At 42.2% G+C, this 22,322-nt stretch overlaps 1 protein-coding gene across 3 annotated transcripts in view; it reads left to right on the top strand.

Annotated features, from left to right (window-relative positions):
- Positions 1–20,988, top strand: part of LOC138622071 (unconventional myosin-XVIIIa-like) — a 52,389-nt gene extending 31,401 nt beyond the window's left edge. For all 3 annotated transcript variants that reach the window (XM_069700541.1, XM_069700538.1, XM_069700539.1), the window contains 21 exons: positions 37–180; positions 347–436; positions 607–726; positions 854–968; positions 2,188–2,315; positions 2,480–2,634; positions 3,326–3,449; positions 3,588–3,788; positions 3,972–4,082; positions 4,994–5,098; positions 5,263–5,409; positions 5,532–5,645; positions 6,630–6,746; positions 7,571–7,654; positions 10,794–10,931; positions 11,610–11,795; positions 11,887–12,026; positions 12,715–12,759; positions 17,478–17,600; positions 18,181–19,624; positions 20,900–20,988. In XM_069700541.1, coding sequence (XP_069556642.1) covers positions 37–180; positions 347–436; positions 607–726; positions 854–968; positions 2,188–2,315; positions 2,480–2,634; positions 3,326–3,449; positions 3,588–3,788; positions 3,972–4,082; positions 4,994–5,098; positions 5,263–5,409; positions 5,532–5,645; positions 6,630–6,746; positions 7,571–7,654; positions 10,794–10,931; positions 11,610–11,795; positions 11,887–12,026; positions 12,715–12,759; positions 17,478–17,600; positions 18,181–19,609 — 3,816 coding nt within the window. In that variant the 3' untranslated portion in view covers positions 19,610–19,624; positions 20,900–20,988. The remainder of the gene's footprint in view (positions 1–36; positions 181–346; positions 437–606; positions 727–853; positions 969–2,187; positions 2,316–2,479; positions 2,635–3,325; positions 3,450–3,587; positions 3,789–3,971; positions 4,083–4,993; positions 5,099–5,262; positions 5,410–5,531; positions 5,646–6,629; positions 6,747–7,570; positions 7,655–10,793; positions 10,932–11,609; positions 11,796–11,886; positions 12,027–12,714; positions 12,760–17,477; positions 17,601–18,180; positions 19,625–20,899) is intronic.
- The last annotated feature ends 1,334 nt before the right edge of the window (positions 20,989–22,322 follow it).

Here is a 22,322-nt window from a genome sequence, read left to right on the forward strand (position 1 = left end):
TTCCTGTGGTGACTGCTTCACTGAATGTGTGTTTAGATCCAGGATCTAGCAATCCGGTGCATCCAGAAAAACATCCAGAAGAACCGCGGTGTGAAGCACTGGCCATGGTGGAAGCTCTTCACCACAGTGCAGCCCCTCATTAAGGTCCAGCTCACCGAGGAGCAGATGCGAGACAAAGACGTGAGAGAACCTCTCTGTGTGATGCACTCCCGCTTTACAGATTCCTTTTAGTTAGGCAGCCTTTAACGCGCTTTCAAAATGCATTACCTGCCACTGCAGCATTGCACTTCTTCTCATTAATGTTTTACCTGTTCTACAACCTGTATGGCTTTCTTCTGTGCTTCAGGAGGAGATACAGCAGCAGAAACTGAAGCTGGAGAGGGTGGAAAAAGAACGAAATGAGCTGAGACTAAACACGGATCGATTGGAGAGCAGGGTGGGTAACTTTTCCTGAGGCAATGCATTCTGGGAGGACGGTGGTTGAGATTGTTCTCCTCCACTTTAGTTAAAGATTTGATCACATATTTGCAAAGAAACTTGGGCTGAGGAGTTTGTAGATTTGCATAACGCCGCTGTATGTGTCTGCCTGTACGTGTTTGTGTTCAGATCGCAGACTTGCTGGCAGAGCTGGCTGATGAGAGAAGCACCAGTGAGTCGGCATCTCAGCTGCTGGAGACTGAGACTTCAGAGAGACTCCGCCTGGAGAAGGACCTGAAGGATCTACAGGCACATATAAACAAAAATATTAGAAAAAAAAAACCACACCACAACAGTATTAGTAATTTAAAAATGTTCCATTTTAGTATGACTGACGTACTTTTCTTTGACTTGTGGCTGAATTTGTGCCTTCCAGGTTAAGTTTGATGTCGTGAAGAAACAGCTGGAATCACAGGAGATGGAGGTGATGGAGGCGCGACTGATGAAAACATCAGAGCTCAACGGGGAGATGGATGATGATGATGATGCTGGTTAGTTAAGCTAGAAACAACATTTGGAGTTACACCAATCGATACCAGAGACTCTCACACCTCCATTGTATTTTATTCCAAGGCCAAATCTATAGATAACGCAGAGGATGTGACTTGCAGAGACTTTTCTCAGGTCATCCGTATTTTCAAAGATTTGTGTTAAATTCCCTAATTAATTGTACCTTGTGGCACTTGCAGCAGCTTCCCTAAACCTCCCTAATGGGGCTTGTCAGCATAGGTCAGAAGCATAATTCCCTGCACCACTCAGACCAGCATTATGTGCATAGTTTGAAAAATGTCTCATATTAATTGTAGCTGCAGGAATGAGTGGCTTTGTTCGACCGTTTCAGCGGGAGACATGGCCGTCAGACTCGGCCACATCGCGTATTGTGCCGGGAAGTATATTTTCCAACTTTAGGATTTACTGCTAGGGGATTAAGATGTTAGCTCCCAGGCATGCAACTCATGCCTGTTGCTGATTGGTCTCCCCTTGCTGGGAAAGAGAGCGCCTGCTGAGAGCATATTGTCCGTGAGGCTTCTTTTTTTTTTTCTGTGCTCCCACCCTCTTCAATCCACCTCAGCAGACACGCCATTACAGAGCGTATCAGAATTTTTAGATGAATGAGAAAATAATCGTTGAGATCAGAGCTGGTGGCCCTGCAAGTTGTCATTATGCTATATATATGCTAATGAGCAGCACTGATGGAGGAGCCGGTGTTGGTATGTGAAGGAGAAATGGACAGCCTCTAAAATGATAAGGCTTGGAAATGAACCTGAACCTGAATGTCTGCCTGGCCGCTGTTATAGTTCTGATAGCCTCTGACAGCTCCAGAATTAGGGTCACCTAAGAACTGTGGAAAGTGCCACTTAGACATGTCCTTCTCTAACTGCTGTTGTGGTGTGCTCAGAATTCTTACCTCAGGTTTATCCAAGATTAGAGTTGAAACGCAAAGGCTGCTTTGTAGTTTCCTGTCAAATTTTTTGACCTTATGAGGTCAGGTTTTGATGAAAGAAGTTTTATTTCCTGTGAGATTATATTATTTCAGTGCTTGAATGCGATAGCCATCGTGGCCAGTACAGTGCACTCAATAATCCACAGCATCCATCATTTCAGAGCTTTTGAGCCGTTTCCTCGACGTGCCCGGCAAGGCCTCCATTAAAAGCAGGAGACACCCAAATGTCACCCAGACATTTTCTGAATTGTGTCTCTTTCCTCTAGGAGGCGAGTGGCGCATAAAATATAATCGAGCCATTCGTGAAATGGACTTCACCAAAAAGAAACTCCAGCAGGAGTTTGATGACAAGCTGGAGACAGAGCAGCAGGGCAAAAGACATCTTGAGAGAAAGGTAAGAAGAAATGTTTCTAATTAACTTAAACATTTTGAGTTTAATGTTTGTCTATGACACACTTGTAACCTTTTAGTTGTGATAGCGAAGATATGTTTTGAACTGTTAGGAATGTAAATAGTAAATATGATTAAAATGTGTGTTTGTGTGTGTACATGCTGCAGCTGGCTGATTTGCAGACAGATAGTGAGGATGTGCAGCGTTCTGTGCAGCAGCTGAAGAAGAAGTGCCAGAAACTAACTGCGGAGCTGCAGGACACCAAGCTCCACCTGGAGGGCCTGCAGAGCCGCAACCACGACCTGGAGAAGAAACAGAGGAAGTCAGTTTCAATTTAATCTGTCACCTTCTTCTGTCTTCATAATGTGTGTTTATGACACAGAGGGTGATGGACAGGTTGACAGAGAACATTTTGCTCTTTCCTCCTTGGATTGCCCAGCGCAGGCCCACTTGCATAACGCTAAAGTTTTTCTTTAATTTAAATTGTGACTGAGATGTTCTGTAATCTGTGGAATTGCATTAGCTGAGAAAATGACTCAGACTTTAAGCACTTGAGAAGCTATCGCTGTGGCAGAATGTGATCTCTCCCCTGTGGCTAATTGAAGATGCTCTGTGGGTGAAATTATTTTCAGCTGCGCTTCACAGAGAAAAACAGGGAATTACAATGAGCTGACAGCATGAAACACTTAGCTGTTAAGTTCACCAATCATAAGTGTTTTTGCCGCAGACAATTGAAGAAAACATTTTGCACATTATTACAACCCAATGGTAAATTGATGGCTAATAGAAAGGGATAAAAGTGGAGGCTAGAATAGAGGTAAATTGATGTTGGGCTTTGTGTTAAGGATCGCCTAAAATTGAGTTACAGAAAGTCACTTTGTCAGTTCATGGTTTAAAATCAAACATGTCAGTTCATTTTGACAAATGACTTGATAGGCACCAGATGTATCTGCCACTTTTCCTGGATTATATTCTTCATATTTTATTGTATTACATGTGTGTGTGTGATCCAGATTTGACCTGGAGCAGAACCAGGCTCAGGGTGAGGTACAAAGAGAGAGGAGCCAGAAGGAGAAGCTGGCCCGAGAGAAAGACATGATGACTGGTGAGATGTTTAACCTCCGCCAGCAGCTGCAGGTAAGCTACTTTACACTGCATCCTCGGTATGTACACAGATGTCCTCTCTTAAGGACAACATATTTGGTCTCTCTGCTCTCTGTCTGACATAACTGGGCTGGTCCAGATGTGCAGCTTCACTGTGTCCCCTGCCTGCAGGACAAGGACACTGAACTGTGCGCCATGAATGCCAAGGTGCAGCAGCTGGAGGCAGAGCTGCAGGATCTGTCCTCCCAGGAAACCAAAGACGAGGCCTCGCTGGCCAAGGTCAAGAAGCAACTTCGTGACCTCGAGGCCAAGGTCAAAGACCAGGAGGAGGAGCTGGACGAACAGGCTGGAAGCATCCAAATGCTGGAGCAGGTACAGGGTGGTGCAGATGTGGTACTTTATAGCAGTGTGGAGGCTAAAAGCTGCTTATAGAAAATCAAGATAGTAGATCTATCATTTTTCCCTTTTTCAGTTTAGTCTTTTTTTAAATTTTGTGTTTGTGCATTCATTAAATTTGTGTTGTTATATGTGTGTGTGTCCTCATTATGTACTCAGGCTAAGCTGCGGCTTGAGATGGAGATGGAGAGGCAGCGTCAGACCCACTCCAAAGAGATTGAGAGTAAGGATGAAGAGGTGGAGGAGATCAGGCACTCCTGCAGTAAGAAGGTAGGCACTGCTCATTCTCACGCTTTCATTTGTGCAAATTATTTAAAGCTTCTCTTTCCTGGTCAAGGCAGCGCTGAAAAACTCACATATTGTGTTCACAAAGGTTTACTGAAGTCATCGACTGTGTATAAAAGTGGACGTAGCTTCCAGGTCTGAAAAATGAGGCCAATGTGGAAGTGCCTTGAACTGCAATGCCAGAGAGGGCCACTAGAGGTTGGCTCCAAAAAGCCTCTGAGGTCATTGACTCCCATTCAACTTCTCTCATGAAATACAAAGTCAATACATTTTCTCCACATGTTCTTATGGTGTTGTTAGTTAAAGTCCCTCATTAGTTTTCTGGCAGTCCATCTGACATTTATCCCATTGTTAATTAGAAAATGGGCCTCAAAAAGCCATGGTTTGTTTGATTGACAGGCCTGTGGTGCAGCCAGGTGGGTGGGAGAGCCACGTCAGATCCACTGCTAGCTCCTCCCCAGCTTGTCCAAATATGGTCACTTCTGGTTCCGCTTGGATGAAGTTTATTGTACTATTGTATTTCTCCTATGTTTAATACAAATGTACTGTATTCATCAAAAGAATGAGTATGAATGATTATTTTAATATATAATTATGGTCTTACGAACAGCAAGTACAACATTTGCCCAAAATCTTTACAACAAATCAATGTCGATACATGTTAGAATACAGAAACCATTTTTTATTCATATTTAATATAAAAAACCTTGAATTTGATATACATTTTATTTAATGACTTTAAAGTCTAGCAGATCTGCTCAGGAGGGGATTCATTTGTCCTTGACGCGTGAGAGCAGCCATGTCTAACAGGATGGTCGATGGTCTGCTATGTCTGTCTTTGTTTATCATTGATCATCTGCTTGTGCATCTTGACACTCTGCTCATGTGTCCTGCAGCTGAAACAGATGGAGGTGCAGCTGGAGGAGGAGTACGAAGACAAGCAGAAAGTATTGCGTGACAGAAGAGAGCTGGAGTCCAAACTGCTGAATGCCCAGGATCAGGTATTTCCATCAGTCTGCCTCTGGTCTCTTTGAATTGGTGGGCCTCTCCTTTTGATTGGAAAAGAAAATGCTTTTGAGTCAAGAGAGGTGCTGTGGGTTTTTGAAGGAGGATTGAAAGTAATGTGTGACAATACTGTCTATAAAGGAGTGGTTTTATGGTTCAGGTGAGCCAAAGGGACGTGGAGACGGAGAAGAGACTGAAGAAAGACTTGAAGAGAACCAAAGTCCTTCTGGCTGATGCTCAGATTATGCTGGACCACCTGAAGAGTAACGCCCCCAGCAAGAGGGAGATCGCCCAGCTCAAAAATCAAGTACGCCCCACACAGTTACAATAAAAAAGTTTTTTCCTCAGTCATATCCAGCACAGATCTTTGATCTTTTCCCACTCATGTCTGTCTCTCACCTCCTTCCCCACACTCCTCCTTTCTCACAGCTGGAAGAGTCTGAGTTCACTTCTGCGACGGCTGTGAAGGCTCGCAAGAGCATGGAGATTGAAATTGAGGACTTGCATATCCAAATGGAGGACGTGGCCAAAGCTAAGATATCGGTGAGTTTTAACATCTGTTAACAATGTCTCCTGAGAGTGCGACATGAGACCCGGAGTGGAGCCGCGTAAATTGTGTTCCAATTACTCACTTGAGTAGGCCTGAATGCCAATCAGTTTCTCACGGACTATATTTTGGTGTATCTGTATCTTAATCTGTGGTGTGTACAAATCATTACAGTTATACATAATAAAATATACCTGCCCCTTTTTCATTTAACAATTTTTATCACTTGAGAAATGATTTGCATAAATGTTTCTGTGCATTTCTTTTGAAGAGCAACAACAACAACAATGCTTAATTAAACGTGGGCCTATACAATTTTCACTCTTCAAAAATACAGCAGGGTTCTAACATTAATATGCGAGCATCATCAAGCCATGGTGAGACATTAAAATAATAAATGCCCTTTGGCATATGTCTGATTTCAACATTTTGCTATAATGGATAAATAAGCTTTGTCGAATGTTTTTTTTCTCTCTCCATCTGCTCATTAATGGCTGTCTCATGAGAGCACCGCCTGCATTTTAGACTCATAGACTGAGGATGTTTGTGTCTCTGGGGATGACACACAGAGCTCTGTGTGCTTCTGCTTTGCTTGTTAATTGCTGCATTTATGGTGAGGGAAGGTCTTGTAAATGTGTGAGATTAGAGAATGCAGATTGAGAGGCCCGAGTCAACCCCCCCCCCTCCCACCACCACCACCACCACCACCACAGAGGGTGAACTCTAAATAGGACATCACCAGTATGCTGCACTGGCCGCACTTTCCCCAGCCTAAATGAGCCAATTGATTATCTCCAATTGGTCTCATCCTCCGGCCAGAAGCCTGTCCCGATCATGTTCCGTTGCCATTAGATGAGATTCCAGGACTGCCACGGCCCGGCCAGCTAATGACCATTTATCATATTCAACAGCTCATGAATAAATCCTGTCATTGCGTGCTAAAGTGTGTGTCTTCTTCTTTTCCTCTATTTGTTCCACAGTTGGAGGAGCAGGTCAGTCGTCTGCAGAGAGAGAAGAACGACCTGCAGTCTCGCATGGAGGAGGACCAGGAGGACATGAACGAGCTGATGAAGAAACACAAGGCGGCAGTTGCCCAGGTAGTCCAAAATGTCTGTCTCCTCAAAATAAAATGTTTTATGAGCTCCTTTTGAAGCTCAGATCTTCCCCTTTAGGTAGGAAACTAGAATTACTACCTCATGGCTGTTTGCCTCCTTCAAGCAGTCAGGTTGGCGGAGACTGTGAAGGAAAATATAGTCGTAATTACGGCTTCTGTTCCTGAGTTATGGCATCGCAGTCACAAGAATGAATGGAATGGACGTGAGGTCACAATTACCTTGACCTTTGATTACCAAAATTGAATTAGTTCATCCGCGAGTCCAACATTTTTTTTCTCCCAAATTTGAGGAAATTCCCTGCTGGCGTTCCTCAGATATCGAGTTCACAATCCAGGAACGGACGAACAGACGCACAACGTGAAAATGCAGCACACGCACCAAATATAGTGTGAAACATTGTGGAATACCGTCTTTTACCCCGACATGCTGTTCTTTTCTGCTTTACAGTAGCTTTGAGCTTTGGAGGACATATTCCGCTTTAAACACAGTGTGTGCTCTGAAATCAGGGAGATGCAATCTGTTCCACAGCAGACCACATGACAAATGATTTAATTCATTATGTTTATTACCACTCACATTAAAAGTCATCTTTGTCACAAATAATTGAAACATACAGTATGCTCACGCTTCTTCTGTCAAACACACACACACACACACACACACACACACACACACACACACACACACACACACACACACACACACACACACACACACACACACACACACACACACACACACACACAGATACCATAATTCTCTGACTATTGATTTTATGTGTCTCCATGTGTCTGTATGTGCGCTAGTCTGCCAGGGATTTGAGCCAGATCAGTGACCTGCAGGCACAGCTGGAAGAAGCCACAAAGGAGAAGCAGGAGATCCAAGAAAAGGTACGAGGACGTTTTCAAAAGCAGCACAGCTGCCTGCCAGGAAATCTGCCCACTGCCTCAACACTCCTCTCTGATTAGGCTTCAGAATCTTTCTCTGATTATTGAGACCAAAAAATGCTTCCTTTCTGTGGCAGCTTTCTTCCCAAAATTGCAATGCTATTTACATTTAAATAGTAGGAATCAGCAGAAAATTCAGAGTCAAGGAGAGAAAAGGTTCTTTTGACTCTCAGATTTCCTTTTCAAAGGAAGGGTAATACACAATACCAGGGTTTAACTAATTAGATCAAATTTAAGCACTCATTCTAATCCTTTCAGCGATTGTCTCTTAACTTGACACGGCAGCTTCTGTCTCAGTTATTTATCATTATTATATTTGTGGTTTGGTTTTGCGATGATTTTAAAATATCAGAGCAGCCTTGGGGTTAATGAAAAGGTGGCAAATGCAAACGAGTATGAAAACAGCGTCAGGCGATGTGGTTTGTTTGTTTATTGGATGACTCATCTATTGACGTGATAAGATGCAATAACTGGACATAATGGGAAAACCTTGTTACAGACGGTGGCCATTTTATGCATGATTCATATCATTATCCCAATCAACTGAAAAACCCCCAAGGTGCCATTTTACTCTCCCACTTGAAAAAGGGCCCCTCACAGCAGATGCTCGCAGAGGAGTCACGTTTCAAATGTCAACCCGCCGCTTTGTAAAGCCTGGTGGCCCTGTGCCATATATCAGGCCAAGCACTGTTATGTCCCTACATGGGAAATTCATACACATTTATACACTGAATTTCATAAAAAAAATGTATACACATTTAATATAGGCTACATTTAATGTCACAATCAGATATGACAGAAACAAAGCCCGCATTTAAATACTGACTTATATGAACTAGTATTGTTGGTTAGATGTTTTATTATTATGTTGCATATTGGCTTCATAATAATCGAGTGGAAAAAACATGTTACCCAAGACTTTTTGAGCTTTTACTGGACGAATATAGCTTCTAAAAAAAAAAATCTAATTCAACATGATTAATTTCCATATGTTGATCAATATCAATATATCCTACAACATAAATGTACCCTCCACACTATTTGTGCTGTGCCCATGTGGAGTTTGTTTCTATTGTTATGCACAGTTTGTTGGGAGTATATCTCACGAGGATGTCTTTTTCAAATGGCTTTGGCTCTATGCTCTGAGGCACTTCAGCTCTGGCATTAGTAATGGGCCTAGCTATGTGCCTTTAATATGTATTAATGCAAGTCGCAAACAAGGTGAGGGCTGATTGCTGTTTTAATTAAGTGTTTCATGTGGGAAACTCTTTGCAGTCTGACCAATTCATGGGTCTGACTTAGTGCAGCAGAATTTGCTCACTTACAAAAAAAAAAATATAATTATGAGACATATTTAACTTTTCTGCCCAAAGTTCATCTTTGTTATGAGGGAAAGTTTTCTAAAAATGTGTTTTTTAAATTCTTTTATCTCCTTCCTACTTACTGTTGGATTGAACTGTGTTGTGTTCTGCAGTCTGTTATCTTAAGTGCTGTTCTGACCTGCAGGTCTACAGCTATATATTCTTTTTTTGCCAAGCACACCTCTAGGGATTGGCAATATCTGTCAGTCAGAGGATAAAGTATGCTGACGTTGATGATCCACTTTTTCCTCTCGCAGGTCAAATTTTTTCACTTATTCAGTGAAATATTTCAACATCCAACAGATAGCTCTGCAAAATGTATTTTGTAAAGACCTCCATGATTCCCAGCTGCATGGGCCACATTTTACCCACTATACATCAGCACATTGTTATTGTGAGCAGGTTAGCATGCTGACTTTAGCATGTAGCTCAAAGCTCCGGTGTGTCTAATTAAAAATATCACAGAGCTGCTGGTGTGGCTGCAAACTGTCATTCTTGGTTTTCACGCTGCACAACTGGCTCACAGCTCATGATCTAACAGCTCTGTATTTGAATCATAAAAACTGTCATCAACCTCATAGCCTTGTCTTATTTAGCCCATTTCTCAGTTTGAGTAATTGCTGTATACTGTGGTTGAGGTGTTAGCTAATGGTTGAAGCTCAGTTTAAATGTGTATTAATGTGGTAAAAAGGTTAATGCTCCGGGTTTAGGCGGAAAGTATGTTGATGAGAGTGCTTTTAATGTGTTTTTCTGATGGAGCGCTATTTATTCAGATAACCTCTAATGTGTCAGGTGTGTCATGTATTAATGTGCTTACTTTGTTGATGCATTTGTTTGCATGCAGATTATGCAAACTCAGACTCACTATGTTACCGGACTTTTTCTTATTTTTATGGATACACAGTGGACTAAATAAATACAACCATCTGCTGTAAACAGAATGTGCTTCAAAGCAAAGAACCGAGTGCTTGCTGCTCCCTAAAAGCGCACCCCATTTCTATTATAATAAGATATTGTACCAAAGCTTTGGGCCACTCAGGGCCCACCCATCAGAATATTTTTGGCTACACTAGAGACACACAGCAGGCTGTAAGGCATTGTTAAAACCTGCCAGAGTAGGCAGTGGTAGCTATCTAAAGCATCTGACCTTGAAGTGGTTATCTCATCCCCAGTAGGAGGGAAATCTCGCTTCTTTAGCAATATCAAAGGAGAACTCCAAATCCTTCTCGTCTCAGATGCAAAGTCCCTCATTAGGTGCCATGCTGCCTTTTAGGCTGGTTTTGTTGTGACGTATCTTTTTTCCTTTTATCAGTCATGAGAAAACGATTGAGATGGAACAAATGTGCTTTGCATGAGGCAGAGCCCTTTTCTCAAAGCCTGTGAAATTACTGCGACTCGCTGTTACTCAGCCTGAACCACAAGCTCTTCTTTTGACCATTTGTGGTAGATTGGAGGCTTATCTAGACCTCATTACTCAGACTGCATGCGCAATATTTATATTTACCAAGATGGATTAAATTTGCACGGGCAAAATGGGCAAAAAAGTGAACATTCATTTAGTTTTAAGACACACACCTAACATCAGCACCTCCTCTTAAGTTTTACAGTCCTCGCCTAAGAGAAGAAGCGGCTAGCAAAGGTCAAGGTGTGCAGTGGGCACTGCTCCCTAGGGAGGGATTAAGTGTGTTTATGCCCATGTATCTGTGTGTCCCCTCCTCCAGATTCATTCACTACAGAGCCAGTTAGAGTTCCAAGAACAGTCCATGGTGGAGAAGTCTCTCGTGAGCCGTCAGGAGGCCAAGATCCGTGAGCTGGAGACCAAGCTGGAGTATGAGAGGACGCAGATCAAGCGCTTGGAGGTGAGATGATGCTGCTGGTCTTGCTAAATGTAGAAGACATGCTTTGCTACGTGTAAATGCAAATTTTGACATTTAATTTTCTAACATAAAGCATATAAACGAGAAAGTATAGTGTCCCTTGCATTGCTCCATGTCTTTGAGGTTCTTGTTAAGAAAAGCCATTCATCAAGGAATGTATTTAGATTCATATTTAGTACCATATAAGAGCACATTTTTTTTAACATGTTTTCAGGATCCAGTCAGTCATTTTCACCACAGGAAGTTGATAACTGTTCAATTTATAATATAAATACAACCTACCAGTAATTTAGTCTAGTTGTGTTTTGAAATGTTCAGGTCTGGCTGTGAACACTCCAGGTTTTAATTATACTTCACACTTTTACTTCCTCCTTTCAGCTTGTATGATGTTTATTTCAGTCACTGGTTACACCTCTGATATTTTCAAAAGTGTGTTGTATGTCCTCTGAACCTGAGAGAAGTCTGCTGATAGTCACTTTGTCTATGAATTAAAACCAGGAAAAAGTTGGACAACTGTTCAAATATCAGTCCTGTAATAGCAAATAAAGTCTGACTATGGTGGGCAGGGTTCAAAGGAGATCATTTAACTTCAGAGTTGTTTACTTGTCCACACTATATGCGACCTTATTAAGAACAAAGTTCTCATCAACTGCTCCCCAGATTCTGGTGGGTCGTCTGAAGGAGAACCTCGAGAAAATGACAGAGGAGAGGAACCAACGCATCGCTGCAGAAAACAGGGAGAAAGAGCAGAATAAACGCATGCAGAGGCAGATAAGGGACATGAAAGAAGAAACGGGGGAGCTGTCCAAGAAGGAGGCCGAGGCGAGCCGCAAGAAGCACGAGCTGGTAAGGCTTTTGGGTGCTGGGTGCCGTGATAGGATTCACCGGTGTTCACGCTAGAGGAGGTGCTTCTAATGTGCTGCCATCCGTTCACCAGGAAATGGACATCGAGAGCTTAGAGGCGGCAAATCAGAGCTTACAGGTGGACCTTAAGCTGGCCTTCAAGAGGATCGGGGACCTGCAGGCTGCCATTGAGGATGAGATGGAGAGTGACGATAATGACGACTTAATCAACAGGTACAGCGCGGCTTAAATCGTCTTTAAAAGGAAGACACAATTGCCTTTGCTTCAGTGGATTTGTAATGTATGCTTGGTACGACTCCTCCATTGTAGCTAGAGGCCTTGAATGCCACACAACACATTATTTTCATAAGTTGCAACAAAGTTCCCAAATGAGAAATGCCAGTGTTTTTTTTAGTTTTTTTTTTAGCCTGCTGTCAATCACGACCTGGGTCTTTTTATTCTCACACATCTTCCTACATCAATTTCTGCCCGACCTCTTTTGTACTCATGAGTCATACTACACTCCCTCTGTTCCCCAAATACTTCTCAAAGGGTTTAATTTGGCTCCCTGCTTCTGATCTTTTGTCTCGGTGCCAGTTTTCCCTGTTTGGCTACTCTTTGCAGTGGAGTTTGAGGGTTATGCTCGCTCTGAGCCCACCGAGGTAAACGCCGACTGCAGTAACACAGACCTCTGAAAGGAAGACATTACACACACCAGTTGTGTTTGAGCAGGCATGAGTTGATTTACAGTGACACCGCTCTACAGCACAATGGATAGTTATTTTATGTGTGTCAAGTGTAAAACGGTTTGTTTGCTGCTATCTCTTCTTGGCCTCCTCTTGCACTGTTATTTGTGTATCTCACCCTCTCCCTTTCTCCTTCTCCCTGTTCCTGTTTTTGGTCTCTTCCACACATCTGGCAGTTTGCAAGACATGGTGACAAAATATCAGAAAAGAAAGAACAAAACGTGAGAACGGAAAATGCATCCTTTGTTTCTTTCATTATGGTTGTTTTCAAGTTGTTGTTTTTTTTGTAAAAAAATTTCTCACCTATTTCAACCACAAGAGACAATAATGCAGTGTCCTTTCAGTTTGTGTTGGTTCACAATAACACGGTGGGGAGAAGTAATTGTAAATAGAACAGAAAGCACTGTCTGGGTTATACATCTCTGATAATAGCTATGTTTAGAGGATGGCCCCGGTGTTTCATTTGTTTCATTTTATTGCGTTCCAATTATCTGGAGGTGTCTGTACACAGGCAGCCTCATTGGAGATTTCAGGGCTTGTTTTTTCCTTCCTTCAAAAGGAACAAGAAATTATTTGAAATTGCTGATGGCACGTGGGATACTATGCAAAATCTAAACAAGAGTGTAAAATGGACTATGACTGTAAATTTCACAGTATTCTTCCTTTTTTTAAAACCACTCTTACTGCTTTGGAAAAAATGACCCAAACGAAGACCAACTAAGTGTAACAAAAACTCACGGTAACACTGCATCATTGTCTCCACAATTATTTTTGTATCAAACAGCATCCTCTGCTACATTTGAAGCACCAACGTACGCCATCATGCATTTGTTTGGATCGAGTGATTAAGCTGTTGCACTGAACTTTGTTTTTGAAACGTTTCCTGTTGCTCTGCGGCCTTTCCGGAGCACATGCAACAAGTCCCACTGAGTTAGTGTGGTGAACGCACCACAGACATTCCCGGCCCATGTACAGCCATGAGAAATCAGACTCAATTTAACATGAATTTTAACCCTTTTTTTTTTTTTTAGGAAATTATAGAGTGAAAAGCAATAGAAACACATTGTGCAGTTAACAGAAAACAATTTCTCACACGGTATGTTGTAAAAAATATACCAATATGGCAGTTATTTTCTGTGAAATATGTTGCCATATACACTGTCAAAGTAGCAGTACCTTATAGTACTAGCGTGGTGGGAGTATCTTACATGTGCTCTGGAAGACCTTAAGCACAGTGGATGCTTGTGACTGTGAAATAATGAGCCCTCTGCGACTGCATCGCTGTCCACGGCATGGTGAGAAAGTGGTGCGCGGCGGTAACAGCACGGTGCACGACTCAAACGTTTCGCCTCAAAGCGCAGCCGTTGATTTCCATGCATGCAAATACTCCACTAATCCAATCTCATTTCAGAGTGCCCTGAAACATTTAACTTCAACTACAAAAGTTCACCTTGTCTCGCTTTTAAAATGTGCAGTCATTTCCTGTGAATGTTAAATATGTTCTTTTGACTGACTGAATTTCTTTTTCTTAATTTTTTTTTAACGATGTTAAATAATTTAAACCTAGTGTATGAAAACGCAGTCGTCACTTTGTAGCAATATAGTTTCCCGCTTTAACCTCTGATTGCTTCTTCAAAGAGACACGCCACGCTCTTCATTACTGCTTTTTGTTATCAAGTTTTTCATCAGACAACTTGCGTGTATCAGCGTTTTTCTTTTTGTGTGACTCAAGAAAAAAAAAGAAAAAAGCAATGATTTGCCATGTTTACTTCATTGCATTTCCCCCCTGCTTCGACATCATTGCGTTAGCAACATGGGTGAACAATGACAGAGAAGGTGACTTTTCTTCTAATCATGAAGTGGAATTTCCAGATGATTTACATGACTGTTCAATATTTTTTTTTTATGCTCGATGCTTCAACACAGAGGTTAGCGGGATTATTGCAGGGGAAGAAAATGTAAGTCAAATTAGGGTCTTTCAGGCTGCATTCCCCCCTCACAGAGGGTACATACAATACATGACATCACATGTAAATGCTTGACTGACTGTTATATTTCTTTTTTACCTTTAGCACAAGGTAATAATTATCCTTGAATATAAGATTAATTACATCACAGAGTGCAATATGCAGTTTTATTTAATTGTCTCATGCTGAATAGAAACCATCAAAATATGGTGTTTAGTTTAGTAGTTAACTGATAGAACCAAGCCATACGAGATTTGATGCTGAGAGTAAGTATTTGTGACAAAGATTTACAACCAGTGCAGGCCAATTGTCAGAAGCGATTAATGTTCACTTGTGAAGTCCCGGGGCCTGTTTGCATCCACGAGCCTCAGGACTGGTTAGCTAGTAGTGTGGAGCCAAGGACAAATCGTTTGTGACACCATTTGCACAGCACTCAATTGCAAGCCACCTTTTATTTTGCGCGCTCGTGTGTGTTTGAGAGGGACGGGAGGGGTGATTTGGCTGTGGGCTGGTTTCAGTATTTTGTGTGATATATCATGTTAAAAAGTCACAGCATCACAGAGCTGATAAATGGGCAACATGTGTAATCAACTTGCTGGTATTAATGAAGCTATTATCTTTTTTTTTGGTGGGCTTTTATTTGTTCTACTTAGTATGCAGGAGAGAGGACAGGGAGTGGGAAATAAAGGCTTGACACGGAGTATAATAGCTGAACTTGGACTCACAATTTTGCTTGTTGCCTCATGAAGCAGCTCTCCAGCTCTGAAATGAACAGGGCTTTGTCTAGAAAATAAAATAACCAGGCCATTTATACTCTCCCTGGGATCATCATTACCATTTCCCCCAGAGAGTCAGGGCTCTAGGTTAAGATATTAATTCTCTTAGAAAGATTGAAAGCCTGATTACCCCCAAAATTCCAGTGCTCTGTCCACACCGTGATCACTACCTCACGATATTCAAATTGCACCAGCATGACTACTTTTCTTGTTGCTTTAAGGCAGACCACCACCACCACCAAAAAAAAAAAAAAAAAAAAAAAGAGAGATAAACGAGAAAAATAGTGAAAAATGACAATGTGTGACACAAAGCTCGGTGACAAAGGAGAGGGTTCGCTGTTCGGTGGGAGACCTGCATAAAAAATGCACATATGGTATGTGGACGAATGATGGAGCTCAGCAGTCTGGCTGTCATCTCGCGCCTCTCGGAATATTGTGTTTGCAAGAATTTTCGGAGCATGTTCCCGGGCTCAGATAGATAAGCTTGTCCACCAAGAAAGATCTGCTACCTGCATCGCTGTTTCTCATTTTTAACGACAGTCAGCTGTCTGTAGACACAGGGTGAAATATATCCACAACTCTGTGATACACAAGCAGTTCCATCAATTTTATACAGGTAGATTAGATTGATGACACATGGCTTTTGGAGAGTTACTGTACAGTATATGGCTGTAAATAATAGCAAAGTCTGCCATTAATCAAAAGGGGCCAGGGAGGGAGCACACAATTAAGGGCCCTACATACAAACAGTCTCTGTGGACCGTCTTCTTCTGGATAGTTTTGTCACGCATCTTTGGAGATTTTGTTTTACAAATAATTTAGCCAAAAAGTCTACACATGAATCTGTAGTGGTTATTAGGGTAGTCACTAATGAACTGTTCATAGCACATTTAAAAAGGTAATAATTACCTGTGGTATGTGCTTAAATCCAGACATTTCATTCCTCCTTTCTCAACATACTGTAGTTTATATCCCAGGCTTTTCAATGCCCCCCTTTGCACTGAATTCTTGGGTAGTCAGTCCCACTTTTCCACCTATTGCAACCCCCCCAAGAAGGACTACAAATAGCAGCTGCTTTACAACAGCCCTCTCTTCAATTATTTTGATATACAGTATTTTGTCTTAAAACACAGTACTGCATCATGGAGAATGTAATTTTCTCCCATTTTTGCACAGACAGTTTTGAAATTGCACCAAGGATCCATATGTTCCAAAATCCTATAGAATGCTCAACATATGTTGCTATGTAAAATGTGAAAATGTATTTTCACACATCACGCAGCCAAGGACTGGAGTATATCTAGTCCTGAGGCTGGAGGCAATGTGTCCTCACAATACAAAATGAGAATTTCTCTCTTAATGTATTTTGACCATGATGGCAGTATTGACTCAGAGGTTGTGCCATTCTGCGCCCCCTCTTCCTGTCACATTAACCTTCTAGCACAATGGGATGCATAATTCAGAATATTCACAGATCTGAAACAACTGAATGAGGATTGACCCTGTCCAGGTGGGATCTGCTGAGCTTTTTCATCAGGATCTCGAGGTCTCTGTATATTGATTGTCATGTCAAGCGTAAGGGGCTGTCTCATGGCTCCACTCCAATAACATTCACTAGGGGCAGGCGACATGCCACACAGATGCTAGCAGCTTCGAACCAGCCAAACAAGTTAATTATACCTCCAAGAGCTTCATCTGCACACTGCGTGGTCACTAATGCATTTGCAGCAGGTTCGTCTGTAGAAACAGACGAGATGGCGGAAAAAAAACATCCAGAACATGTTGAAATTATTGTGTCACAACTGCAGCCTGTCTGATTTGCCTTGCATCACACTAACCCCTATGATTATAAGAGAACTGAACAACAAAAAGCTTCTGATATGGGAAAACTAACCATTATTTTGCCTGCATAATTTCCTGTGATGTGACACTGCATAAAATATTCACATAACTTGGCATTTAGTTTAATTTCTTTTCTGATCTAAAAAAAAAAAAAAAAAAAATCTATCCAAACTGGCAGTTTATTGTAATAGTGTCAAGCAGCTGAGAGTCCGAATTTTGGAAAAACTTGGAATGAACTCTCTTGACAGACAGATTATTGCACTTGAAGATATAAAAATGACATGTTAAGATGACTATTTCTGCTGTCGTGCCGGACGCACTATACAAACTGTAGCTGTTTTTCTTTCCTCGCAGTGGAGAGGAAACGGAAACAGATTCAGAAGTGGAGGATCGCGTGGACGGAGTTAAGTCTTGGCTCTCGAAGAACAAAGGCTCCAACAAGACCCAGTCAGATGAGGGAAGTCTGAAGAGCACTAGGTCAGTGCTCCCATTCCTTTTACATCATGTCGGATGAACCGTATAAATCCCTGTGGTGCCGTAGCAATAAAACTACCCACATTCCCAGCCTTAAAAAGGCCCACGATTACCTGGGGCAGTTTGCAACAGAAGGATGAGTATTTCATATGATTAGGTGTCATCTCTCTCTTTCAGTAATCTGTCTAATGACAGGAGGCGGGATGGGAAAGCGGCTGCTGTCAAATTTATTGAGGTGGCCCGTGGCCAGTTGGCACGCCTGCTAAATGACGCCTCTGCCTCAGTTAGATAGATCTTCTCACTGGTTGATTGCCTCACTTTCTACAGTGTACACTCACAGCAATAGCCAGAGGTACCGTATGTATTTCCAGAATCTTGAGTGGTCCCAAGGACAAATGAACATGACAGATTTATTCTGTAACAATCTGACATCACAGTGTCAAAGCGGCAAAATGTAAAATCTCAGTTACCACAAACCAGATTAGAATTTATCCTTTAAATGTGACACTTTTTTTGTTGTTCTTGTGTTCTGTTTTTTTTTATTTTTTATCTCTGCTGCCAATTTTATTACGCAACCTTTTAGATATTCTGCAAATGCAGATGCCAGGGAGATGAAAGATGGTAAAGAGAAGATGACTGACAGCAGTAAAGATGGCAAAGAGCTAGAGCAGAACAGATCGGTGTCTGTCATGAGTTCCCTGAGCTACCGGAAACGCTCCAACCTGAAGGACTCCATAGGGGGGAAAGGTGACGAGAGCTCCCTGTTTAGCACTCTCAAAGAGCAGCCTGACACTCCAGACCATTCCTCCCTTCGCAAAGCCAAGTCAAAGTCTGGAGAGCTCCAGGAGGATTGGAAGAAGAGTCAGGCACAGGAAGACTTCGATGACAAAGGCTCTGTCATCTCCCTGGCCTATTCTGAAGCCACCAGCAGAGCCAGGAAAGGCTTCGAGTCCCGCTGGACCTCCCGCAGCAGCCCTGAATTTGATAAGGAGTCCATGGTGTCCTCGGTGGCTCCCAGCAGGATGTCCACCAGGAGGGGCATGTTGGACATGGATGATGACAATAAGTCGACAATCAGCAGTGTGAGCCGCACCAGCCCCCGATCACTGCACCGCAGCTCCTCTTGGAAAGACGATAAGCGCAGCAGCTCTCGCTTGTCCCTCGCTCGCAGCTGTGGCCTCAGTGAATTTGGTGTCCATGTAGATGATGATGATGACGATCGCCAGAGTGTGGCTTTTAGTGAAGGGGGACCGTCATCTTACAGTCCCCGCGCCTTCAGTCGCAGCTTTTCTACTCCGGCTCAACCACGATCCTCAGACGGCAACCTGCCCGACATATCGGACATTAAAACAGTCACCCACCGCAACTACTTGGACCCCGACCTGGAGGCCGCAATTAACGAGGTGCTGAGCTTCAAACCCATTAAATTCAAGCGCAGCAAACTCGATGACTCCAGTGGTGAGGAAGAGGATGAGAAGAAGGGGCAAGGAAGTGAGGACAGTCGGAAGAAAGGAGACGAGGGACTGGGCTGCAGCACATCTAGCCTGCTTCGCTCTTCATCCAGCTCGGCTCTGGACTACAGTAACCGACCGTCCAGCACCCTGAGTGCCAGCAGCTCCCGCAGCCGCAAAGACAAAAAAAGTAAAGTCCCCTCCTCGGACTCCTCTTCCTCTTCCTCCTCCTCCTCCTCCTCAGACGATCGTCACAGCAGAAAGAGCTCGAGGGGGAAAAAGGCCAAGAAGTCCAAGAAGAGATCAAAGAAAAAACAAAGTGAATCAGAGGACTCCTCTTCCTCCTCAGAGTCGTCGTCCTCCTCCTCCTCCTCCTCCTCCGACTCAACCATCTCCTACCGCAGCTCCAGCAGTGTTAAGAGGGGTCCCAAAAAAACAACATCTGATGATGAGAAGGAGCCAGCAGGTCATGGTCAATCAGGAAAAAAGGAAACCAAGAAGAAACAGAAGAAAGTGGATAATGTGGTGATGAAGTACCTCTACAGGCCTGACAGTGACTGACACCAACAGAAGAAGGTGACGCTTGGTGTGAGAATAACCCAAGAGCCTGATTCGGGATGTTTCGCTAAAAATACTAACAGTGTTTGCTGTGTGCAAATGTTTTGGATTTATTTTGACTCTGTAAATAATCCTTGTGATACGCTAAAGTTTACTTGTGCTAGATAAGACCTAGCTACTTTGTGGTCAGTCTATTTGGTGTGTCCGCTGGTGTTTTCCTCGGCTTGGACGATAACAAGGCCGTTATGTCGCTCCCTCGGCGGGTTGACGGTGGCTGCTCCTGGTGTACCAGCAGAGGAAGCAGCAGGGCGTCGACTTGAAATTGGCCTTCTTATGTTGAGGAAAAGAGGTTTAATTAGCTTAGGCTAGTTAAAAACGTGACATCGTGGCTGCCTCACGGGGACCTCCAAAGTTCAGAGAAGTATCGTCCAATTGAATACCAGGATTTGTATTCAAGCAGAACCTTGCATGTAGGTGAAGGGTGCAAAGGCACTGTCTTCATTGTCCCAACAGTAGTGATACCTCTACTCTGTATTGCAGACACTCTCCAGTCACTTCATTTGGATTTCTAAATACCATTATTTCGTAAAAAACACACTTAAAGCTTATTCTAAGATTAATTACTATAAGTTTCAGGTTGAGGATAATTGTAAATCAGTTGAAAGACAGTTCATGATCTTATATGTGGGTACTAAACGGCATGTTTCAGTTGTGTTTTTTCTTGTTGTCTTCAGGGTGTGTGTTAAAGAGCGGTGCTTGTGACAGTCTTGATACATTAAAATCTCTCCAGTGAATTAAGGGGCCATTAAAGTCATGCAATGAGTTATTGTTATAGCATGCACATAGTCTACGTAGTCCCGGTTTTAAAGAACCTTTAATAAGTACAGTAGGGAGAAGCGCATCAGTGCTTTAGCGTTTTCCTTACTAACTGCACATATTATTCACTAATATTTGAATATTGTGCCACAGATGATACTCATGCATAGAAAATGTATTTGACAACCTAAGGAGTTTCTTGTTATGTTGGTGGGGTAATTGTTGTAACACCTTTTCATCTGGGACCATTGCACAGTAATATTTGTGATGCATTTTCCCACATACTAATTAAAAATAAGACATGACAACAATGCGCACACATGATATGCACACTTCATGGCATGCGTTATTTACATAATGTGAAACAGGGGTATGTTACCGCCTAAATGCTTGTGTTTTTCCATATTAGATTTCTATGACCGCTTTTGTTCTACTATAAGTATCCAAGTAATGATATTGTGGTGTTTCTGTCCACAGCCCTCCTGTGTACCAGCGACACTTGAGTCTTGGCAGATCTGATGAAGAGGATGAGACGGACAGAGACTCCAGCAGGCAGCCGCTGAGGCAGAGCGACAGTGAAGGCTTATTGGCAGAGAGCTTGTCTTAGGCAACCTTGTTTCTTCAGTGACACCAATCACACAGGAGGGACACACTTCTTGCCCCCCTAACTTTATTACCGCTTCCCAGCCAGCAAGGACAGAAAAGAGGCACACAAAGGACTCGAGCAGTTTAGCCCTGACGTTTCATCATCCTTTACTTATTATGGTGCACCCATTCATGACGTTGTTTTGCTTTCATGGCTAAAACTGCACTTCTTTTAGGTTTTATTTGACACAACATATTGTATAAGTCAGTCATACAGAAGAGTAAAGTTGAGTACTATCAGCAGAAACTTTCTGCCAGCGCTTTATTTAAAAGAGCTGCTTTACAGGCAAATTTAAGCACTCCTCTGCACTCTCCTCTCACTACTCAGATAGCACTGCCAAGAGGATTTAGATAAGCCTGCTCTGGCTGGACTTCTTCAAGAAGGTCTGACCAACTATTAAGATTATTCTTATCTCCTCCCCATTAATGTGGACTAAAGGGGTGGGAGGAATTAACCCGTTTTTAATTAATTATCTTGCATTAGTTTACATGTGGCTTTTGTTCCAAGTTAAGATATCTATCATTTGAACAAAGTGATGCTGGGTAATAATTGCTGTCATGAAAGTAAATTATTTTGGGAAATAAATCTTTATTTGAAACAAGCTGTAGGAAGGAAAGGGATTTTAATTTTAATCTAAACGTGGCTATATACTATACATAGATATCTGATATTATATGTGGAATCAAAGGCTTTACATGCTATTGAAATTACATTTTCTAAAGCCAGTGAGAGAAGTACTTTGTTAAGATTAAGTTCATGTCATTTCTGTTTTATTATCTTTAAGTGGCGTGCACACTGGAATACTTTGATTTGTCTCTTGTGTCATATCTCTTCAAATTCAAAGGGAATGCATTTGTTTGGTTTTATAAAAGAGCTTTCCATAGAGCTTTTTACATCCTGCAGGTACCAAGATGCATAAACACTGGATTTCTACTGAATATGACAATTATCAACTGCTTTAAATGTTTTATCCTGCAGGATAATATTGTTAATTTTGCATATACAGTACACTGAATTCTATTTTGATGTTTCAGTTGCAGCTTTTGATTGTTTTGTCTTGAGGGATTTTTGGGCATATTGGTTCAAGCAGTAAACTAATTACACACTTTTCACAACATCGTTGTGCTATTTAAAAAGGTGCCAAATACTATCATATGGAGGTCACATGTTCGTTAAAGTGGTGACTTTTGGATTAGGGCATTTAGAGCCGCCCTCAAAATCCAATTGTGAAAGACAGTTATACAGAAATATGTG

The sequence above is a fragment of the Brachyistius frenatus genome, unplaced genomic scaffold (assembly GCF_029030835.1).
Source record: "Brachyistius frenatus isolate BFR_SWC_R1_liver_20210118 unplaced genomic scaffold, ASM2903083v1 Contig_34, whole genome shotgun sequence".
Taxonomy (NCBI): Eukaryota; Metazoa; Chordata; class Actinopteri; family Embiotocidae; genus Brachyistius; species Brachyistius frenatus.